The sequence below is a fragment of the Zeus faber genome, assembly GCF_960531495.2.
Source record: "Zeus faber genome assembly, chromosome: 7".
NCBI classification, from domain to species: domain Eukaryota; kingdom Metazoa; phylum Chordata; class Actinopteri; order Zeiformes; family Zeidae; genus Zeus; species Zeus faber.
Genome location: NC_137203.1, coordinates 17,459,705 through 17,481,884, shown reverse-complemented (window position 1 = coordinate 17,481,884; position 22,180 = coordinate 17,459,705). Strand labels below are relative to the sequence as shown.

The 22,180-nt window shown below is 43.1% G+C and overlaps 1 protein-coding gene across 1 annotated transcript; it reads right to left on the bottom strand.

Annotated features, from left to right (window-relative positions):
* Positions 1–989: 989 nt before the first annotated feature.
* pole (polymerase (DNA directed), epsilon) lies at positions 990–21,335 on the bottom strand (the record flags this gene model as incomplete). The annotated part of the gene is given in 51 exon segments (XM_080003841.1): positions 990–1,534; positions 1,634–1,723; positions 2,002–2,127; positions 2,720–2,920; positions 3,453–3,646; positions 3,825–3,956; positions 4,493–4,685; positions 4,781–4,913; positions 5,794–5,919; positions 6,662–6,835; positions 7,165–7,369; positions 7,474–7,694; positions 8,274–8,497; positions 8,604–8,780; positions 9,197–9,303; positions 9,540–9,693; positions 10,477–10,617; positions 10,709–10,852; positions 11,185–11,397; positions 12,655–12,864; positions 13,091–13,213; positions 13,307–13,387; positions 13,525–13,627; positions 14,028–14,242; positions 14,425–14,620; positions 14,796–15,098; positions 15,469–15,561; positions 15,701–15,849; positions 16,167–16,312; positions 16,452–16,598; positions 16,827–16,929; positions 17,015–17,143; positions 17,444–17,479; positions 17,481–17,552; positions 17,655–17,672; positions 17,674–17,705; positions 17,708–17,867; positions 17,986–18,099; positions 18,191–18,323; positions 18,436–18,555; positions 18,654–18,739; positions 18,853–18,963; positions 19,177–19,284; positions 19,390–19,470; positions 19,550–19,694; positions 19,827–19,981; positions 20,091–20,183; positions 20,274–20,318; positions 20,458–20,538; positions 21,018–21,144; positions 21,265–21,335. Coding segments are annotated over 51 exon segments (6,864 nt in total). The 3' UTR covers positions 990–1,411.
* Between the last annotated feature and the right edge of the window lie 845 nt (positions 21,336–22,180).

Below are 22,180 nucleotides of genomic sequence, written 5' to 3'. Positions count from 1 at the left end.
CAGTAGAAAATTCTTTTTTCCTGATTCATTTTGTTCCCAACCACGAAGACTATGCCAGTTATTTTTCCCCCGGTGATGACAACGCATTGATCACATGTGAAAATATATCAATTCTAAAGGAATGATTTTAAGTGTATCATTTGAAATGTATGACGTTTTAAAATGACCACAGGCCTTAATTGTTAAATTAAAGCTTACATTTTTTTTTATTTTTTTAAACTATATCCAGATTAATTTATTTTTGGCTTTCAATCTACTGGGTGAAGTGATGGAAATATACTTGGGAAAAAAAGATAGATAAAAAAAAAAAAGAACTACAGGAGAGCACTCCATAGCATAATCAAATAATGTTGACATTTCCCCACAAATGGGTTCAGTAACGAGATTGCGTGAGTGAGAATCCATCTTGACTTCTCGGGGAGAGCGATTGCGAGCGCCGGCGGTGGGAAGGGCTGACGTTTCTCAACCATCATTTGATTGCACAACAGATTAAGGAAAGCCACATGCCGCTTTCAGGAATATGTCGGGAACAGTCGTCTCTCACAGCAAGAGATAAATAAATGAATTGCATTAAGGATTTGAACGAGAGCGTCCTGTGATCGTTTCAAATTGTGTGAGGGCTAAAAGGGCCATGAACAGGAACGCACAAAGAAGCTGCAGTTTTCGGGGCACGCTAAGTGTGATCAACTCCTTCAACTGAGACGGCCGATCTGTCAGCGAAGAACTCTGAGCGCTCAATCTAATTGTATCTCATTCCGGGGACCGAAATGCAATTACTAGTCTGGAAGATCCCGCCGACAGGGGATAAGTGAATCATCCGTGGCACAATTGCGTTACTGTGAAACAAGGTCCAAGAGATCATTTCCTTTGAAGCCGATAAATGCACAATCTGGGGCCACTCAGAAAACTTATTCTTCACCTTTAATCACAATAAATAGATTCATTCAGAAAACGATTAAAGCTTGTATAAAAAAAATAAAATTGACGTTTGTGAGAAGTAACAGCTATAACATTAAGGCCTTAAGTGGAATTTTACATGAATACAACACCAGCATATTAGAGATGATAGCTGGATGTGCATCTCTAGTCAGGATAGTATAGTATGACATATTAACAAGGTGAACACGAAAACATTTGTGAACCCACAGACATCATCAAAAATATTTATGAACCATCTGCAAAAGAAGATAAAAACATCATCCTAAAAGTCAGAAATACAAATATATACAACCCACAAACCAAGATAAGGGGTGACTCAGAAGTGTCCCAATTTGGTTCAACAGCGGGTGTGGACAAGCCATTAGGAAAAGCAGAAGCAGAGGAAGGCTTAATAACGGCTCCATGCACCATGCTCACTGCTGAACAGAGCAACAGTTGAGTTGAACTTCAGCAAGCGTCAGGTCTTTGTGTCTCAGTGAGCGCTCAAGCTGATCTGTGGGCTCATCACCAGCAGCCATTCGATGGTCTCTTCCAGAAAGTTCATTTTGTAGTGAGACGCAATGTTCTGGAACACTTTCACCTGCTCGGAGAAGCTCTGTGAACGAAAAAAAGAAGAAGAAGAAAAATCTTTACTTGCCTTACGGAAAAATCAATACGATCAATACAATCATTTTGATGAGTGCAGTTCACACACCTTGGCTGAAAAAGTGAGATCAAAGCTTCCGGCACAGTTGCAGTAGAGCGGCATGTTTGCTTCTTTCACTCCTTTACACTTAATACACACCTGCAACAACCACACACAAATGAATTACCTCGGATAAGGCCCATGTAGGAAGAGAAATGAAAAACTAAATGTGACAACCAGGCCATAACACCACTCATCTGATCAACAAAGGATATGTTCCATCCATGCTGTCCTTTTAATAGCCGCCAAGGCTCTTATTTCACCAACATTGTGGCCAGAGACTCAATAAAAAGCCCTCTGTGGTATAGTTGCTGTATTTATTGTTTTATTTTTTTCTGCAAATGCATTTAGTGAGGAATCAGAGTGTTTTAACCCACCAGGTCCTGGAGAGTGAAGCTCATCAGTTTCTTCTGCAGGGCTTCTACCAGCGCTATCTCGATAAACTCTGTCTCATACTGGGCCTGGCAGTTAGAGCAGAACCACTGGGGCAAGACGGAGCCATCCTGAGCAGCGAGAGAAAAAAAAACAAAACAAAAAAAAACTGGGGTTATATTGTGAGAACATAAAAAAACAAACAAAAAAAATAATAATAATAAAAAAAAAAAATAATAATAATAATAATAATAATAATAATAATAAAAAGACAGCATCAAAGAAATATACAGGGTTCATTCTGGAATTACGAAATTAAATTCAAGGACTTTCAAATACTTTTTTAAATCGCTATTTCACCTACCCACACACTTTACAAAAAAAATTACGTTATAGTTTCAATAAAAAAAAAAAAAAAAAAAGGGGTTATTTTCAAGGTATTCCAGCACATCAATTTCAGAGGACAAAATTCAAGCACTTCAAGCACCTCAAGGACCTGGTAAGAACCCTGAATATACAGTATAGGACTGAGCGATATTGACAAAATCAAAAATCACGCTTGATATACCGATATATCTTAAAAATATATATTTAAGATACAATATAGATATTTGAGAAAAAATCATTAGTAATGGAAGTATTATTATAACGAATGAGGAAGAGGCATTCATTAGAAGAGTCCACTAAATCTCTTGATATGCTCTGCTCCCTGGAGACTCTGACCTGGGCCACGGACGGGTCCTTGCAGAGGTCCAGGTCCCGGCAGAAGTTGCAGTGGTGGCAGATGACCTCTGGCAGGATGTAGGAGTTGCAGGGGTCACAGAACTGAGCTTCTTCTGAGAACTCTCCCACATCCACCAGACGCAGCAGGTCCCTCTTCAGCTTGTTCACCTGGTTGGTTATGTTGACATCCAGCGAAAGGACCTGCAGAGAGAGAGGAGGGGATGATTTGGTGGTAAAAGTTAAAAGGCATTTAATATAAACATGATGGAAATGTTTCAAATCAAATAGCAAATAGTCAATTGAAACCCAAAAATAAAGAAAGAAAAATAAACCCCAAATGATCACACAGACAGATAGTCAGTGTAACAACAATTTCAAAACCGTTTATTTATTATTATTATTTTTTTTAACAAAACAACAACCTAAAATCTGTGTTTAGCTAATTTTCCGAAAAGGTCATAGAAACATTTTTTTCCAGCAACAGAAAAATTTGGGCAATAACATTTAAACATAACTCTGTTAGAGCAATGAATGTTTCATGGACGGGGGCGTGTTTCATGCCGTCAAAAAAGACTGAAAATTTGAAATGTATGCAGATATGTCAAACTGATATGTTTTAATTTTTAATTTTTATTTTAACACAATAAAAGCAATAGCGACAAAGAGCACAGAAGAACCCCCAAAAATGAAAACAACACTGTTAACGCGGTGGTGGACAAATACCCCGGCGTACCTGGCAGACGTATTTGATAAACTCCAGCGCTGGGTTGCTGAGCGGCAGGTGGGACCCGGGCAGGACGGGGAACATTTCCGACGGCTGCGTCACGCTCCTGGTCCCGGTGACCTTCTTCTGGATCTTCTGTGTGATGGTGAAAAAGTTCTGCGTCAGCTCGCTGGACACGTACTCCTGGGAGAAGGAGATCATACCTGTGGGGCAGAGCGTCACAGCATTGAAAATCAGGGTTCCCCACTCTCTTCAAGAAATAACTTAAAGGGTATATGAAATGGACTGGCGGCACTTACGGCGGAGGCTAATGGGGAGCTCCCAACAAACACGGGGGATATCTTTAGTAAACTGAACCAGTCTGCACCGACAGTAACTTACCAGGCAGGGCACTCATGTCGACGGCAGCCTGCTGGGACGCTTGGCTGCCTCCACGCCGCTTGATGGGAGTCGCTCCGGGGGCGTTACGCCTCAGCTCCTCCTTCATGCTGTGGTAGACAGCTGCGATGTAGGCTGCAGGTGGAGGGGAAAGGGAGGGGGGTTGACAAAAAAATATGAAAATGTTAAGCGTGACTGATTTGTACTTTGGGAATAGATAAAGAAAGTAACTGTAAGAGCATTGTACATTCTCTAATGATTATAATGTCTTATAAGTTAATAATGGTGAAGTTTAACCATGGACCCCTGACCCCGTGTTGAGAACCACTTGTCTAGACTTGAACACGACTTCAGGGTCCTTAGAACAAAAAGCTTGACATAAAAAAAAACATTTGTTTCTATTAAAACAATCAAAATTATTTTTTCCATGTGTCAAGAAAGCAGAAAATCAAATGCGCTTTCTTTAACATCTGACCGTGTCCCATTTCTGCATTGGGGATATTTTCTCACCAACACACTGTTTTAGCTTAGTTTCATACAGATATTCAACACCAATATCAGTTCTTCCTTTTAAAGAAAAACACACAAAAAAAATGGAAAACAGGAGCACAGGGAAGCCATGAAAACAGCCTGCGAGTGTTTGATGAGTCAGGACAACGTATTCCATTTACCAGAGACGATCATGAGGAAGTATTTTTGGCAAGAGGCTGTTTGGGGCAAATACTGCATGATGTTCCAGTTGCTCTCAATCAGCTCCTCCACGTCGTCCGGCTCTCCGTTTTGGTCCTCTTCTTCCTCCTCTTCCTCCTCCTCACTGCCGTCTTCTCCCTCCTCGTCTCGGCTTTTCTTCTTCTTGGCTCCATCCTAACAAGCAGAAGGGGGTGGAGGGTGGGGGTCAGCTAGAAAAGCAGCCTGGGTGTAAACATGTCGCAGCCAGGTGAGAGAGCAGTTTGGAGTACCTCTCCGTAGAGGAGGGTGGAGGGCAGTTTGCCTTTCACCCCGCCGCAGTTGGCCGGGTCCATCCACAGCAGGAACTCCCAGCAGCGGGAGAAGGAGATGGACAACGAGTGGAAGATTTCCCTGGAATGAATGCTGGAAGGAAGTGGAGGAAACATTTAAGTAGGACGACAGAGAGTGGGGTCTGCCGTTATTTTGGATAAACGACATTCCCCGCTCAAGACGTTCTCCATCACTGTAGAGTGTTCCGTTCTGTCTCTTTAGCACCACCTGCGCCCCTGCCCTTGGGATGGGTCCGGTGGATTTTTATTGGCTCACTCCAGTGACACTGAATTCATTTGAGGTCAACTGATTGATCAACGTTTTGGTTTCAAACCAAATAAAGCTTTTGCAAGCAAAAATATTTTTTTTTTTCCCCTCTAACATTGAAACCATTCTATCATATTTTTCAGAATTGTGTTTTTATTTTCCTCCGAGGCCAGAAGTAAACTTTTTGCTGCCACCCTTAGTCTGTGCTGGACTATGGCGTCGTTATATCATGCATGTATCTTTACAATGCCTACACACGCTAGATCATGTCAACCATAGAGCACTGAGGTTTATTACTAATTTTAAAGCCCTTACTCACCACTGCTCTTTAAATGCCCGGGTTGGATGGTCTGCCTCTTCCACCCGGAGACTTAATCATTGGAATGTTTTTAGTTACAAGGCTATTCTTGGCCTGCTTCCATCTTACCTACGGATCTACATCCGTCAGAAAGTATGGGGAAAATACTGTCTTCACTCCCAGGACTTATTCTTGTCTGTCCCTGAAGTCTGTACTCATTGGAAAAAGGGCATTTAAGTATGCTGCTCCCTCTGCTTGGAATCAGTTGGAAAATAACCAGATTCTTCGGAACTGGTCTGACTGGACGCATTTAAAGTATTTCTAAATGACTTGGGGCAGTTGTAAACATGTAAAACAACTGTAAATATTTACTATTTAATACCCAGCTGGTAAAGCCCTCTTACCAACCTGTTGGTGATGTATTCCACATAGCCGATGGCGTCATCTATCCTTCGTTTTTTGGTGCACAGGATGATCCTGTTGAAGTTCCCGTACACCATTGTGGAGCCAAGACGCTTGAACTCCGCCACCAGCCTGGCAGGTGAAATGACAATTCATGGGAAAATCGATTACAGTGGTACCTCGACTTACGACTGTAATTCGTTCTATAAAAACGTTGTATGTTGTATGTCGAAGCAATTTTTCCCATATAAATTATGAAATTATGAAGGGTGAAAATAAACAAAATACACGGCACAAACACAGTAAATATGAAAAAAATATCGATAAGCCACGAACTACGTGCACACACGATGTAGGTCGCCCACTGACTGACTGCTGACTGACTGCTGACTGGCTGCCGATGCGCCAACTGCAAATTTCCATGGTCGTATCTTGGAGAAGTCGGTCGCAAGTCGATACAAATTTTCCCGACTATCGCTACTCGTATCTTGGATACGTCGTAAGTAGATGTAGTTGTAAGTCGAGGGTACTGTACATTCATAAGATAGCAGCATATCAGCATGTATCTTATTGGCCACCCTTGTCCAAAGACCCAACGAACCCGGTGCAATTTATAAAAGTAAAATAAATAAACAAACAAACAAACAGGAAAAATCTGGTTTGAAAGAAAGGAAATGATGCAGCTTCTTGCCATGACTAATGGCCGTATCCCCATCATTCTAAAGTGGTAATTATGGTCTGGTGCAAATGCTGTCCATATGGGACAGTCCTGCGGTGTTCGGCTAATGTGAACGGACTCAACGTTGGTTGCAGAGCACAGTGAAATAGTGTGCTGAATGTTTTTGGTCTGAGGGGAGGTGGTATAGACACTCACTGCAGGAAGACTTTCTTCATCATGTTGTGCAGGGTGCGGTGCAGCGCCGGGTCGTGGAGCAGCGAGCTGGGCGAGCGCAGCCAGCGGTAGAAGTGCATCACCTGGTTGTCTGCGTACACGTTGTGATATTGAGTGATCTCCCTGACCCAGCCCACCACCATGCTCTTCAGGATCCTGAAGACAGACAGACAGACAGACACAATATAAAAATAAAAACATTTGAATATCACATTGAATTTAGAACTACTTTTCGCATTTACTGCCGTATTTCCATAGTGTAATGTTTGCTACAGTAGGCTGCATTGACTTGTGGCGGGGGAAAATAAGTGGTGCTGTTTCTAGTCTCTTACATTAGTGAGGATGTAACAAAAAGCTAAAGTGTAAAAAGGCAGCAATACACGGGGCCCAGTTAAATTAATTAATAATCTAATGAGAGAACCGATGCTATAAGAAAGCCATGCAATATGCATATACAAATTTTATCGATTGCTTGAACAGTATACCTGAAGGTGTTGGAGCACAAGGCCGTCTCGTCGTAGCTGGCCAGAGAGCTCGCACCCTGGTTCCCTGACATCATGTCCTCCAAAGATGCCTGCTGGATCACGTCGAAGCTCACGCCCAGACTGGCTCCACCTTCCATGTCGTTTACATGCTGCGACTGCAGGATGGTGTTCACCGCCAAACTCTGCAGGTCAAGCTCCACACACACTAAAAAAAGAAATAACACATAATTACTGTTAATGCATTGCGTTTTATAACACAAGTCCATCTGTCATAAATCTACGCTTCAACACGTGAATAAATGATCAAACCTGTAGAGTAGCACCCCGGCATGTTTATCTCCACAGAAGCCCGGTCGTCACTTTCCATGACCAGGCGGCTGTCATCCGCCTCCTTGCCCCCCAGGTCGGGCCTGGCAGTGGGCGAGAGCCACAGCAAGTGGTTGTGCTTCCGGAGGTGTCTGGCCAGGAACAGGTCTGAGCCGAAGATGGACACATCCTGAGGGAGGTTCCCCACCGGCAGGTGGTAATACCTGAGCACAGGGAGGAGGGCATGGTAAGGAGGACAACAACAGAAAAAAGACATCTTGACACTGATTACATTGATTTTGGTTTGGAACAAAGATTTTTAAGCAACTAGCATGTGCGATAGTGGGGTTGGGTTGTGATTAATTGACACAAAAAAAAAAAAATTTAATACTGCAATACCACAATATAATATAGTGCAAATTGAAGGTAAATTCTCACCAGTGGATTAATGTAGCATCTTTTGAAACAAAGATTTGAAACAATCATTTAAAGAAATAAAATGTAAAACATTTGAGTCACGCTAGATACCGGTGCGTCAGAGCCCACCATGTGTTCCTAAATTAGTTTATGTACTTGTATGTACTATTTTTGTAGTTCATGCACAATAGAGACTTGGAAATAGTCATTATTGTAGTGAAGTGGCTGTCCACCATTGCCACTATTATCAGTTGGTTATCGTCTTACTAACACTGCATATATGTATGAACGTATGTATATGTATGTGACAAATAATCTCTTGAACTTGAACTTGAACTGGGTATAACTCCCCTAGTGCAGCAGCATCAGCAGCATAGTGCCCCCACCTGGCCATGTCGAACGCTTGGGACAGGCAGCTGTCCAGGTTAAGATAGTGGCGTATCATGCGGCGGGCGCCGTGACGCTGCCAGTCAAGCACGTTGTAGCTGATCTCATCCACCACATGCACGGGAACCACCGGGAACTCCTCCAGCACCGGCATCCCCACAGCGAGCCGCCGCAGCTCCCAGTTGGACTGCACTGCGATCAGGGTTGGGCCCCGACGTTCCTCCTGGTTGAAGGGGGAGAGGGAAAAAAAAAAAAAAAAGTTTACATATCGCAAGACACAAAGAACAGAAATAAATAAATTAATAAATAAAGACTTATTTCCCTTTTACCTTGTAGTTCAGCAGAATGCGTTGCAGTGCACGGTGAATCGCCTTGCTGTCGTTCTCAGCTCGGACATCAAAGTTGTGTTTCTCCGGAGGCAGGAGATCCTCGGTGGTCTTCTCCAGGAGGGCTGTGCGTTCAGCCCCGTACAGGCTGCTCAGGTTGGGCATCTGGTTGCTTCGCACCTTTGGGTGGTGTAATAAAGAACAAAGATGATGATGATAATTTGCTGTATTTTCACGATCATGGAATTTTGGTTGACTATTAATTCTGATACAATAATTACCTCTAACAATTTTACAAAATGATGGCGATCGGGCAATTATGAAATAATAACAGCTCTAGCTGGGGTTGGCACATCAAGCATAGGAAATTGTGACTGAATTTTGCAACTGAGCCGACACTGACTTCCCTATCAAGAGGCCCAGGCCAGCAAAAAAAACATTTCTGAGGATAAATGTTACCTGCTTCGCATCAATCATACACTTTGAAAAACTGGAACGCCTTAGCACACAATAAACAGACAAAACAAAACACCATCTCTTGGTGTTTTGTTTTGTCTGTTTGTCGACATGTAAACGAAGCGCTGTGTTGTTCTCACCGTGTCCAGGACGAAGATGCTGGCCTTGCGTTGCGAAGGTATGAAGAGGCCGAACAGAGCCTTGTGTCCCTGGCTGTGGTGGTACAGGTAGATGTGGCGAACGCTCCCTACAGAAAAGAAAACCCAGGGAGGGACACACAGCAGAAAGTGGCAGAAAATGTTAGAATCAAATGAATCATACAATATACAAAATACAATAAAAAGTCATATGCAGTATAACTTAGTTCACCGCAATTATTTTCAACTTTTGGACAAAATATGCACAAAACATTCATATAATTATATTCATTATTTTGATATTTTAAGAGGATTTCTTCCCCCCCGAGTATGAGAAAGTCTGTACCAGGTTCCAGGTAACTGAACTGGGCCAGGGACCTCATTTCCAGATTCTCCAGCTCAAAGGTATCAGCTTCCCTGCCGGCCAGATCCCTCACTGCCTGCTTGTTGACCATGCACATGCAGCCCAGCTGCACCAGCGCACGGAACAGCAGGGGAACCTGGAGAAAGCAGGACACCACGTCAACAATCTGCTGCGCGCATGGTGCATTTGATCAAACACAGAGGGACCTATATCAGATCAGCAGCCCCGATAGTGTAAGTGAATAACTTGTATGTCAAATATTTTAGCAACCTTCACCACTAAAAGATTTTGACGTTGGAGGAAAAAAAAAAAAATCAATATTAAAAGGATGCATATGATACAAATCAAACATAAGACATAGATGGTGTAGAGTTGACTGCTCCAACACCAGCCAGCCGTGCAATGCGCCTGTCTAATTATGCCACTGCTTCTCACTGAAATATCGTCTTTTTTAGGACCAGATATCTCCTTTTCTGGCAGCGACACAGCACAAGTCATGTGGCCCTACAATGAAAAAAAACAACCAAAAACGCAATAACAAAATTGCCTCTTGTGTAGCGAGACCCCTGTCAAACCAACATCTACGCAAGATTGAGAAAATGCAAACAGAGCGGCATATGCTCCTGTGCCAGATGAGCCTCCCAAATCTACCAGCCACGCTGCAGTTATACACCCTGGAATCAACCATCAAAGATCAAACACGAAAATATGCTGATCATGCCTAACTGACGGCATACGATTGTGGTTTTGCAGATGCTGCAATGTTTATGTTCTCTGTGTCCATGCTGCTCAACAACAGTGATGGATTAGGTCGCTACTCCATGTTGGCTGATTAGAGAGTTTGGGACTCTGAATGGGTACAGTGAAAAAGGAGCATGGGTGCATCATGAAGGCCCCAGTGTTCCACCAGGTCACGTACCTGTGTTTCATAGACCCCCTCGATGTCTGGAGCGGAGAGGTCAGCGTTGATTTCATTGATGTGCTCCTGATACATGTCCTCGGGCACAGAATACTCATACAGGTAGTACGCCATGTTGGAGCGAGGCAGCAGTCGGTTCACCTGAAGCCAAAACATTGAACTGTGCGTCACATGTACTGCGGAGCATGCTTTCAAATGCTATACCCTTAAATACCATTAAAAGACAGCGGACCTTTCTGTACGTGGCTCCCTCCTCCTGCTTGGGGACTTTCTGGTTGACGTAGAAGACCCGAGGGATGTTGAGCTTCATGCAGTGAAGGTCACTTCCGATCACAGCCCACAGCTTGTACAGACCAGGGTGGCTCGTCTCCGCGATCTACAGGGAAGCAAAACAGGAAATGCTTTCCAATATACAGTATCGATATCCATCCCATTACTTGCTTAGATATTTAAAATGACATGTAAAATAATCTAGTTAAGGTTTATCAAATAGAACAATATGGCAACATTAAGTGCAATATGATACCAAAACTCCAGTTTAAATATATCTGAAATAGTTCAGACACCCCATGATGAGAAATAATCTCATAACAGTACAAAATAGTTGATTATGATATTTTAATTTCATGAAATTGCAATCAATGTCTAATTAGAGAATCTTATCCACTTCCTGAATCACTGTACATTTAGAGCGTTTTAGACACCCACCTGTACGATCTGCCAGGGCATATCCAGGATGCTGCGTGCAGTCTTGCGGAGGAAGCTTCCCAGGCCCGTGGTGGGGCAGTCTCTGATCACTCCACCTCCCACAGGCTGCGCCTCCCCGTCGATCAACCGCCTCCTCTTCTTCCGCTCCTTTCTCTGCTTCAGCTGCAGCTCCCACTTCTTCTTGTGGTAGCGCAGCCACACCAGGCGCAACTCCTGCAAGACAGACAGTTCAAGTTTTAAGCAAAACATTAAAAAAAAAAAAAAAATAATAATAAAAAAAATTATATATCTATCTATCTATCTCCCCTTTGCTGTATGTCCAGCCTGCTGAGAACACAGGCTTCTTAAAAAATAAAATAAAATTGCGCAGTCCCCAAAACATGTCTTAAAAAACAAGTTTTATACTAAAAATACCTCTCAGGCTATGCATTCTAGCCATTCTAACATGCCTTGAAACCCCTCCTGTTCCTGTTACTCTGTTTCAGTGTGTGTCGCCTCCCTCCTGAGGCCACTAGTTCTGTGTGAGCCAATGGGGTTTGAACATGAATAGAACTGCATGAAGTACATAAACATTCACTTGTTTCCCCCTAGCAGCCCACCTTAATCTACTCCTGAGAAAATTTGAGGGGAGAAATAAGAAATTCAGTTCTCACTTGTGGGAATCAAGCAAATATTTTAGAAGCTATGGTTTATTATTATCATTATTATCATCAACAACAACAACAACAACAACAACAACAACAACAACAACAACATTCATTTACTTACCCTAACCCTAAGATCAACAGGGTTTCTACAGGTTTCAACAAGTTAAATTGAAGACTTTTTAATAACTATTTAAGACTATTATGAATGCAATTTAAGACCCATTTGACATCCAAACTGGGAAATAAAAGAAAAGTCTAAAAGAGTCCCACAGGTCTGAAATACTTGTGGTGGTAACAGGCGTGGGGGGGTGACTACCAACATGAATTACAGTTTTCAGAGTTCCCGTGAACGCAGCATCATTTCCTGCAATGGAGTGCTTTCAACCGGAAAGCCGTGTCCGCGTACATAATACCAGAGAATGAGTCCACTAGTTAAAGGATCACGGATGGCGTCATTCTCTGATTGATTAAAAAAAAAAAATAATAATAATAATAATAATAATGTAAAAAAACATGCTAAAATGGGTCGCGTGAAAAGAGTTGTTTGTATCCCTGAACTTCATAATCCAGTCAGTTTTTTAGACCTGTCAAAATCGTATTCAAGTCATTTTAGGGCTTAAATTCAGATAATTGGATTTTTGAGTTCTTGTTTTATATTGCAGTTGTTTTATATTGCAGTTTGCGTGTTTGTAGGTCCACCAGAGACCCAAATGTATGCACTGAAAAGGTGATTTTAAAACCATCCCAACATTCTCCTCGACGCACTAAAGATCTCTTCATTTAAACAAGTGGTAGGGGTTTGGGGCAGCAGCTGCCTTCCTACCCGTGTGGTTCCCATCGGGGGTGGCGGTCCCAGAATCTCTCTCCAGGACTGTGTGAGCTCCATGTCCTGCGACTCCACCTGGCTCTCTTCACCCTGGGACGCTCGCTTCCGCTTGGTGCTGATCAGGACGGCCGGCTGCAGGTTCTTTGCCGGCATCCCAAAATCCTCAATGTCCGCAGTCGGGCGGTCCTCAAGAGTCTGATGGGCGACCTGGAACGAAAAGGCAGAGTCTGAGTACCGTCGGTGTGTCGGTCAGCATCTGTCCATCCCATTTATTGTGAATTAGACACTAAATGTGGCGTAGTAAGCTGGGATGATCCAAAGTTGAGCCAGAGTAAACGTTATGAAAAATATGTACTTTTCAACAACTAAGCTGAACTGTAACTCCGTCTGGGTGCTGTGAACGTTTCCAGTCAGGGTGGGTGTGTGGACCTGCCTGTCTCTTGCCCTCGCTGGTGAACAGCTCACTGATCTTCTTCTGCTTGTAGATGTCATTTTTCTCCAGCAGTTTCTTGTGGAGCCAGTCGGGGTGCCGCACTCTTGGCACCGGATTCTTCACCTTGTGATGGACACAAAACACAATCACATGGTTACATTTAACTGTTGGTAAACCGGGCTGGGCAAGCCAAATTAAAGCTTAGTTATTTTTTACCTGTTGCAGGGCTGCTGGGATGGTAATGATTTTCTGAATGGCACTACCCAACCTCTCTATGTAGTAGCTCCAGTCGAGAATCTGGTAAGGCAATAAAACAACTATTTACAAATCAACTTAATCCAGAGCTACTTAACACTGCGCTCTATAATGACCGGTCAAACATTTGTTTTCAGTTTACAACCGAAAGTCAACCACAGTTCTCCTTTTTGACTTACAGAGCGGATGTCCAGGTCATGGAGGCTTGGCATCTTTAGCCACTTTCGAAGGAAGTGCTTCTTCACACTGGGCTCAGACTGAAATATGGCCAGGGGAATGGCCCTGACAGAGAGAAAACAAATCAATCATCCTCTCCCTTCGATTACAACCCAGGACAGCGGTAATATTGGCATTTCTCCTAACTTGGAACTGCATTAAAGTGGTAATTTTTAGGATAGTTTTAATAAAAGAATAATAATAAAATAATAAATACATAAATAAAACTGTAGTTTGATATTCATCCCATTTTATTTTGCTGGCACTTTGTAAGAAACAACCATTAAATGTATTTGCGCTATGCATGTGCTCCTCAATAAGCCGTTTCCATTCTTGGAGGCGGGTCCGCCTTTCCTGACATGAATTCCAGGAAAGAATGACACTTTAAAGTACAATATCAGCAAGAGCCTTTCAAAATGTTGAACAGTTTTCTGATTTTTCCAGGCAAATACGATCGGGGCCTTACCTCTCTGTGACGGGGGAGCCCTCGGGCTTGCGGGAGATGACGTAGCGACAGCTCAGGCCAGCATCCTTCACCATCTGGTCCCCCAGGAACTCGGCCAGTCTCTTGGCCGTGCTGATGGAGGTGGATTTCTGCTCTCCATAGTCCTCCAACCTCCTGGACATGGAGCGGTTCTCTGAGATCAGCTCAAACAGCTCAGCGTCCGGCATATTGGCAGCCTGGAAACCGCATGCAAAACACATCGATAAGATCCAAAGATTAGAATCAGTTGTGGATCTTTTCTCACAATACCAGCAAACTTTCCAGTATATATGTCACACTATGGTCACAGTAAATAAATGAATGAATTAAAAACATCAATTGGTGTAACTGACTTGTAACAACAAGCTACTAGTTGTACCTTGCTATAGAGAACATCCAGCCAGTAATCAGCCACTTTGGCGACGGAGGCGTACACTTCCTCCAGATTGGTGCCCTTGAGGAAAGCCTCAAACACAGAGGACTGGAAGATCTTGATGAGCTGGAGCTCGCCTCTTCTCTTCACCTCAAACCCCTTCAGCTCAGCCAGTGTACCGTCCTCATTGAACACAGCGTACCTGGTCATTAAACAACAGAATAAGAAATCATCATCTACACCGTTATTTCTCTGAACCCATCCATCCAAACACAAGAAGTGATAATTATTAATTCAAGTGCATTTTGACTGAAGGGCCCGACAATATTTTCAAAGTGGGAAAGTGGAACAAGCAACTGTTAGACACATCATCCCACCTCTTCTTCAGCTTCTTCCCTTCCTCTTTAGAGGCAGGCAGGATCATGGCCAGGTAGGGGCCATCCACCTCAAAGAAGATGCTGTTCTCCGCCCTGGTCTCGTAGGTGAGGGTGGCGGGGTCTATCAGCTCCTGGTACTGGTCGTTGGTGAAGCCCTCCTTCACCATGATGTTGAGCATGGCGCCGGGGTAGGAGATAGTCACCTTGGGCTTCTTCTCGTTGCTGGTCTTGACTACAAAGTTCTCGGGGAAGGTGTTGGGGAGGACACACCAGATACCGTCAGTGTCCAACTCGAGGGGCCTCCTGAGTCATCGATAAAGAGGGAAATAGAAATAAACAGAGCAAAACATTGAATCCACACAGGTCCCAACATCGTTCTCTAGCTCAAGGATTCAGTCTTTTTCTCCCTCAGAGACTCCATAAACCAATCTGAGACCTGAGACCCAATTAAAAGATTTTACATACATATAGTCATGGATTTTGTTACAATTCATATTTCAACTAACAGTGGATTTTTGATTAGGAAAAATATGCCTCAAATCGTCGAGGGCTAGGCTGGGAATCACAGCTTTAGCTGATCCTATATTTTATAACCCTACCTGGAGAGGGTAAAAGACAAGATACTGTACGTTTACAGCAGAATCATTACATTTGCAATCATTACGGAACTCACCCTATCTGTTCAATGAGCTCTCTGGCCTGAGTGATAATGTTGGCTCCAGTATAGCACACTATGCCAGCCATCTCCATGGAGTACCAGCGGGCCCTGATGGAGAGAAAAATGAAATAAAATGTTTTATTTACACTGAATGTCACTAATACAGCCAGAGGATGGTTTCCTCTGTGGTTGCGGCTGGAAGCTATTACAACAAACTTCACATGTTTAAACCGTGGTTGACTCGTACCCTTTCCTCATGACATAGCCGTAGAAAGAGTTGAGGATACACTTGTGGGCAAGCTGAAGAGACTCATACAGGATTTCCATGTTCTTGCAGCGCTTCACCTCACTGGCTTCTCCGCTGTCTTGAGCTGCTGACAATTTTTTCTTCCATACCTGGTGCGGTATTGTGTGGAAAACAAATAGTGTAATGGCAACTAAAATGCATTGTCCAAATACTGATATTGACATATTGATAAAAGTCACTGATAAGAAAACTAAATTGAAAAACAGGAAGACTACGAGCAATCTGCTTTTAAATTAAATCAAATTTAGCCCTTGTAAAATTAATTTGATTGAAATACATTTTATCAAAAGCTGAAAATCCAATTAAACTCACAATCACAACAACAAAAATAAACTTTCTTTTGTTTTTAATGAAAGGTATACGTTTGCATATAAAAGAATCTACAGTATATAAAGTGTTGCTTTACCTTGTGCAACCCCTTAAAGTCATATCTGCGATCCCTGAAGGCTCTCACAGTGTCCACGTAGAAAGAGTTCTCCCTCTGACAGATAGTGGTGACCCTCTCCTCCAGCCTGGTCATATGCACCTTCTTATACGCCCTCTTACAGTAGTCTGAGAACAAGAAAATTCAAATGAGTCCAAATGAGTTGATTAGTCAAAACGATTTGTTTCCTGGTGTAGGACGCCCCAGGAAGTGTCTCCTCCAGGGCATGAGCCTCGTTAGACGGAACAAAATTTCCATGCATCTTACCGGCCAAGCGTTTCTTCTCATGCTTGGCCTGCTCCTCTCGGTTCAGAGAGTGGAAGGCGCGGGGTGGACCGTTTGGGAAGAATGGCGGGAACTTCTCAGACTCAAGCTGCTGCTGGATACGGTGGAACTCACTGCGACTGGCCGGCACTGCAGAGGGAGCAGTAGAAATTATCCATTTTCCACCAGGAGATGTACTGTTATTTAACTTAACAAAAGTCAATGTTTTCTTTATTTATTTGGGCTGAACAAGGACATAAAATGTTTAAACTACTCTGCCAGAGTTTACTTGTAAGGTGGGATGGACTGTGCCCCTGCAACCCTAAATGGGTTAAGCGGGTGGAGAAAATGGATGGATAGGCTTCAATGGTGTCTTACTTATTTCCCCTCTCCACTGCCAGGCCATCCTCCTCTGGCAGGTGGCGCCGGGCTTGTTGAAGTCACACGCAGCACATATAGCCTCATTCACGATGGCAGACGGCTGCAGAGGGAGAAGGCAAAGCATTGGCAGTGACTTCGCAATGGTATAGCCGTTCCAGAGTCCTGATGCAGTTAGACCCCTTTACCTGCAGACGGTTGGTGAGGATGATGTTTGGGTACATAGCGCCAACGTCCAGATGGTAGATGAGGGGACATTCTATCCTATTCGGAACCTCCTTCAGTGACAGCAGTTTCTGCTTGATCTCCTCACAGACCTGATTATGGGGGGTGAAAAATTATGACTATTCCTTCGGCATTAATAGTACAAAAACATATATCTCAACTATTTCTTAGAGTTAATTCTATTAGTTTTCCTTCCTTATATAGTTTAAGTACAAATAATTATCACTTTTATGGAATAAAGCAACTGTTAAAAGCAGATGCTTGCCTAAATAATATAATTTTTATCCCAATAAATCCTGCTTTGTGAGAGATTCATACAGTACATTGTGGTGGCTATCACCACCTTATATTATGTTGAATGTGCAACAAAAATGTAATTGAATGTAACTAACCTCATTAAAGTTTGTGACCTGCTCCAGGGGAATCTTTTTCCTCCTCCTCAATGGCATGACGCATCGTTCTCTCCACTCTTTGAAGCAGGATGTCAAAGGCAGCCGGGTTCTGTCAAAACAGAATGTAAATTAGTGTCACACAAGGGCCGATAATTAGACATAAAGTGGTCCAACCGAGTGCAAGCAGAGAATGGATCTGTGAGGACGGTACCATTTTGAAGCGGCAGGGGGATGTCACTGCGAAACACTCCTGACTCCAGGCCTCCACGTGGCCCCCTACATAAGTCTCAGAGTCCAAGACGTGGCCGTCATCTGTCAGCTTGTTGAAGACCTGCTCCTGTTTGTTGGGGAAGATGATGTTGGCGTGGAAGGCCTGCACCATGAGCAAGGCCTCACAGAGTGTCCCGGATCCCTTACGCAGCACCTGGCAACCGAGGCAGATGAAGTCAAACAAACAAAATAAATTCAGGGATTACCAGTCGCTATGTGTAAGATTCAATCACATTTTTTTTTTTTTCATTTTTATAAATTAAAAGAAATACCTCATCAGGCTCCATGGGGATGATGGTGCACAGGGCAAAGATGAAGGGGTGAACATATTTCATGTAGAGGTAATATGTGGCCACAGCATCTGACACAGAGTAGGTGGCTAAAGTCTGTTGATGGTCAAAGAAATAGGAGTCAAAAAAATTGAAACATCCAATCATTTCACCAGCACCCCTCTTTGAGAGGAACGTTTTACTGTACCTGCGGTTCTTCTGTGGCCATGCGGCACATCTCCTCAGGGTCCAGCTCGACAGGGTCATAACTCAACTTGGCCTTGGCTGCTGCCTTCAGATTATGGCTTCCAACTGGAAGGTAGCTGTCTCTTTTTACCCACCTTATACAAAAAAAATAAAATAAAAATAAAAATAAATAAATAAATATTTCAATGTTGAAAGCACACATAAGGACAACACCAGTTATTTGAGGGAGAGAGGAAAAAAGCAAACCTGAAGGAGTCCATGTGGATGGCCTGACTGGCCTTGTACTCTCCCTGGCTGTCCTTCTGGAAGCCGATCTCCCGGTACATATTCAATCCATGGTGCGCAGCTCTGGTCTCCACAAAGGGCCTTAAAGGAAATAAATATTACGTGAAAGAGGTATTGAGAAAGTGTCGATATGTGATGATGAAATTCTTAAAAATAGGTAGCGAAAAATTTAAACTCACCAATCAAAGAAGTCTCCGTTGTATGTCACAAAGATGTTTGGCCTGGTCTCTTGGACGTGATCAAACCACCTCTGAATTAGGGCTGCCTAAAGTTTAAGCCATGTGACATATTTTACACTTACATAAGTAAACTGTGATAGCTCTTAAAAAAAACAAAACCTTTTTGAGTAAACTTTTTGTATTTACAGCGTAAACATACCTCGTCAGCCTCATTGAAAACCGTAAACGGTCCTTCATATTCTGGCTTAGGAGTGAATTCGAAATCCTCAATGTCCTCAGACACAATCTCCCTGTTTGTGATGAGGTAGCCCTTGAAGAAAAGAAAAGAAAAAAGTTTATTAGACTTGCATAACAAGTGACTTGGAACCAACACACACACACACACACACACACACACACACACACACACACACACACACACACACACACACACACACACACACACACACACACACACACACACACACACACACACACACACACACACACACACACACACACACACACACACACACACACACACCTGCCCGTCAATCATGTAAGAGATCATCATAATCTGATCGGTCTCTGCATCTGGGAATTTCAGCGGAAGTTTAGTTGTTTCAATGTCAAATGCCAGAACGACCGGGTCCTACAACAGAAACAAAACGAGAAAACACAGAAGAGATATAAAAACACACCAAAAAAAAACCTTGATTCAAACTAAATATTATGCTAGAATATGAAGGGAACATACAGGTCGCTCCACCAGATCATCTCTCCTGATAATCTCTGGTGGGTATGCGCTGCCCCTGTATCGAACGTTGTACCAGTGAGCCTGAGGAAGAAACAATCTTTAAGACAATAGAAAGGATTCTATAAACAAGTAAACAAACCATAATCTCCACGAGGCTTACCACGTGGATCTTTAGGTCAATGGAGAGGCGCATGTGGTAGGGGACATCATACTCTCTCATGTCTACTATGTTGTCTAACTGGTCGGATATTTTCTTTGACATTCCGTCCTCGTCGGCAGCAGTCACATTTCCACCTGACAAGGCGCTGAAGTATGGACAGAGAGGCAACCAGATCAAATAAACAGTTAATAACAAAATAAAAATAAACAAGAACCTACCCCCGATAATAAACAATAGAAAGTATAACGATAAGTATCCTATTTGCCTATTCAAGTACCTGGATAACATTGCAGTATAGGCATCATTGGACTGCTCTCTCTCTCTGTTCTTTCGCACAGCGGGAGAAATCTCACGCTTGACCTTGATGAGGTCATCAACGGTGTTGAATGACAGCTTGATGTAATTTCTCTTCAGTCCAACAAGGTGGTTTGGCTATGAGGAACAGGGCAGTCTTCTTGACATGTTTGTTTCATTGCGGACAATCACTGATCTCTTGGTTAACAGACAATAACTTCTATCATGTATTGGTTTGTATTCTCACCAGGTCCAAGTCCTCCTTGGAGACCATTTCCACTTTTGACACCTTTCCTTGAAACTTCTTGGACAAGAATGAGATGACTTCTCTCTCACAGTTCTGGATGGATGGAAGGAAGAGATGTTTTCTCCAGGGATGTGATTTAACAGCTTTACAAGGTGCATGGGCAAATGAGAGACTTTAACTTACCTTTTTAGTGGCTACGTAAAAATATGGCTGAAATGGGAGTGCTGCCTATAAGCGACCCAAATAACAAGAATATACATTAGGTCAGTGAAACACACAATTGCATAAAACCAATCAATTATTATAACCACATCATTGTACACTAACAAATAACTCGACTGACGTTCTTGAGCATTGGCTTTCTCACCTTAAATCGACTTCCATCTTCCTGGATAAAATAATAATCCACAGCACTGATCAGCCGCTTGTCATCATCCAAGATCTCAGTCTGAAAGCAAACAGGCCAGGGTCATTTACCATTAAATGTTTCACTTTCACCATCAGACATTTTCGTTGACTATTGTCACACAAATAATTATGGTTATCAAATTAATTTTCACTGTTGTAGTGTAATCACACACACACATCCGCTTTATGAAGAACAGCCATTCATTGGCATTGAACAAGTCATTGGGACATACAGACCAAAAGGAGCTAATTTTCCTCAATTGATAAAATGTTCAAAATTTAAATTCAATTCTTTGGAACATTGCTCAGATTGGCTTAAAATTCCGATTTGAAAATCTGGATGGAAGCGTGATCTGCGAATCTGACGATTTTGCCAATTGATCGCGATTAGGTCAAACAATCGCGATTATGTGAAAACGGTGAGAGCTGTAGTTACACAGAGGTTCCTAAAAAGCATAATAAGCACGCAAACACTAAAATCCCGAAGGAATCTTGAAGAATATGCTTGAGCGGGCCTACGGGGTGCATGTTCAGCAGCCAGCCTGTCTTCTCCCCTGGCTCCTTCATCCTCTCGAACCCGAAGCGGGCGTCCATTTCGTCGGTGAACTGGCTGCGTTCCAGCCTCTTGAGCGCGGAGCCATCGTCCCTGGGTTGAGACAGGGACAAGAGGAACTCGTCTCCGGAACGCCACACAAGTTTCACATCTACATTTACTTGTAGCTGACGTTAGCTTGGCTTGGAATTGCTTCCGAGGGAAACCACTCACTGTTGATTCTCCGCGTCAGCGCCACCTTGTCCACGGTCTGATCTGTACCGTCCACTGTTTTGCAGAACCATCGCGTTGACTTGTGAGCAATGTCTCGCCAAGCAGATAAACCTTACTTTAATAGAACTGTTCTTGGCGTATGGCTGAACGTCCCGTAACCATCCAGCTAAACCGTATCATCCGCCATTAGACGCTTTAGACGGTCTTCGTGCCGTGTGTTGTGCTCTGACTTTGGCGCGCTCCGGCTGTTGCCGCGAGAGCGGCGACGGTTGTCTGCGATTGGCTCCGCTCTATGTGGGCGTGGCGTCGCCCCTCCTACACGTGTCCACTCCGGTGGCGGTGGAAAGGTTCGACTCTCTTCTGAGACTCGGTTCCTGACGAGTCAATAAGTAAAAAAAATAAAAAATAAAATCAAATTTAAAAAAAAAAGAGTCGTTCGATTTTTTCCCGACTCATTGTTTATTGGATTCGGTGGGTGTAATGCACGGGGAGCGATGAACGACAGTCAGATGAGCCACTTCTCAAGAAGAAAACCCCCCAAACATTTAAGGCGGAAAAATGTGTAGTTCTTCGAAATATCTTCGCCTCATTTCATCATAAATATATATTACGGCAGATATGATATATCTGATGTATATCCGCCATAATATCTATGGATATTGATATTATATATCTGATTTACTTCTGTCCAAATTATTAAGAGACAATGTCAACGTGTTTGTACATCACGAATTAGGTCAAAAGTCCTTGGCATTTTTTTTGCACTGGACTTTAATTTCCCCATTGTATCCCGTTGTGGGTCGAAGATTCAGTTGCTCGCCCGATCCTTTGCCGGGGCGACTCCCGAGTCATTTCAAACGATTCGTTCGTTCGCTACCGGCGAATCGTTTGGGAGTCTTGCGTCGCTTCCGCGGCG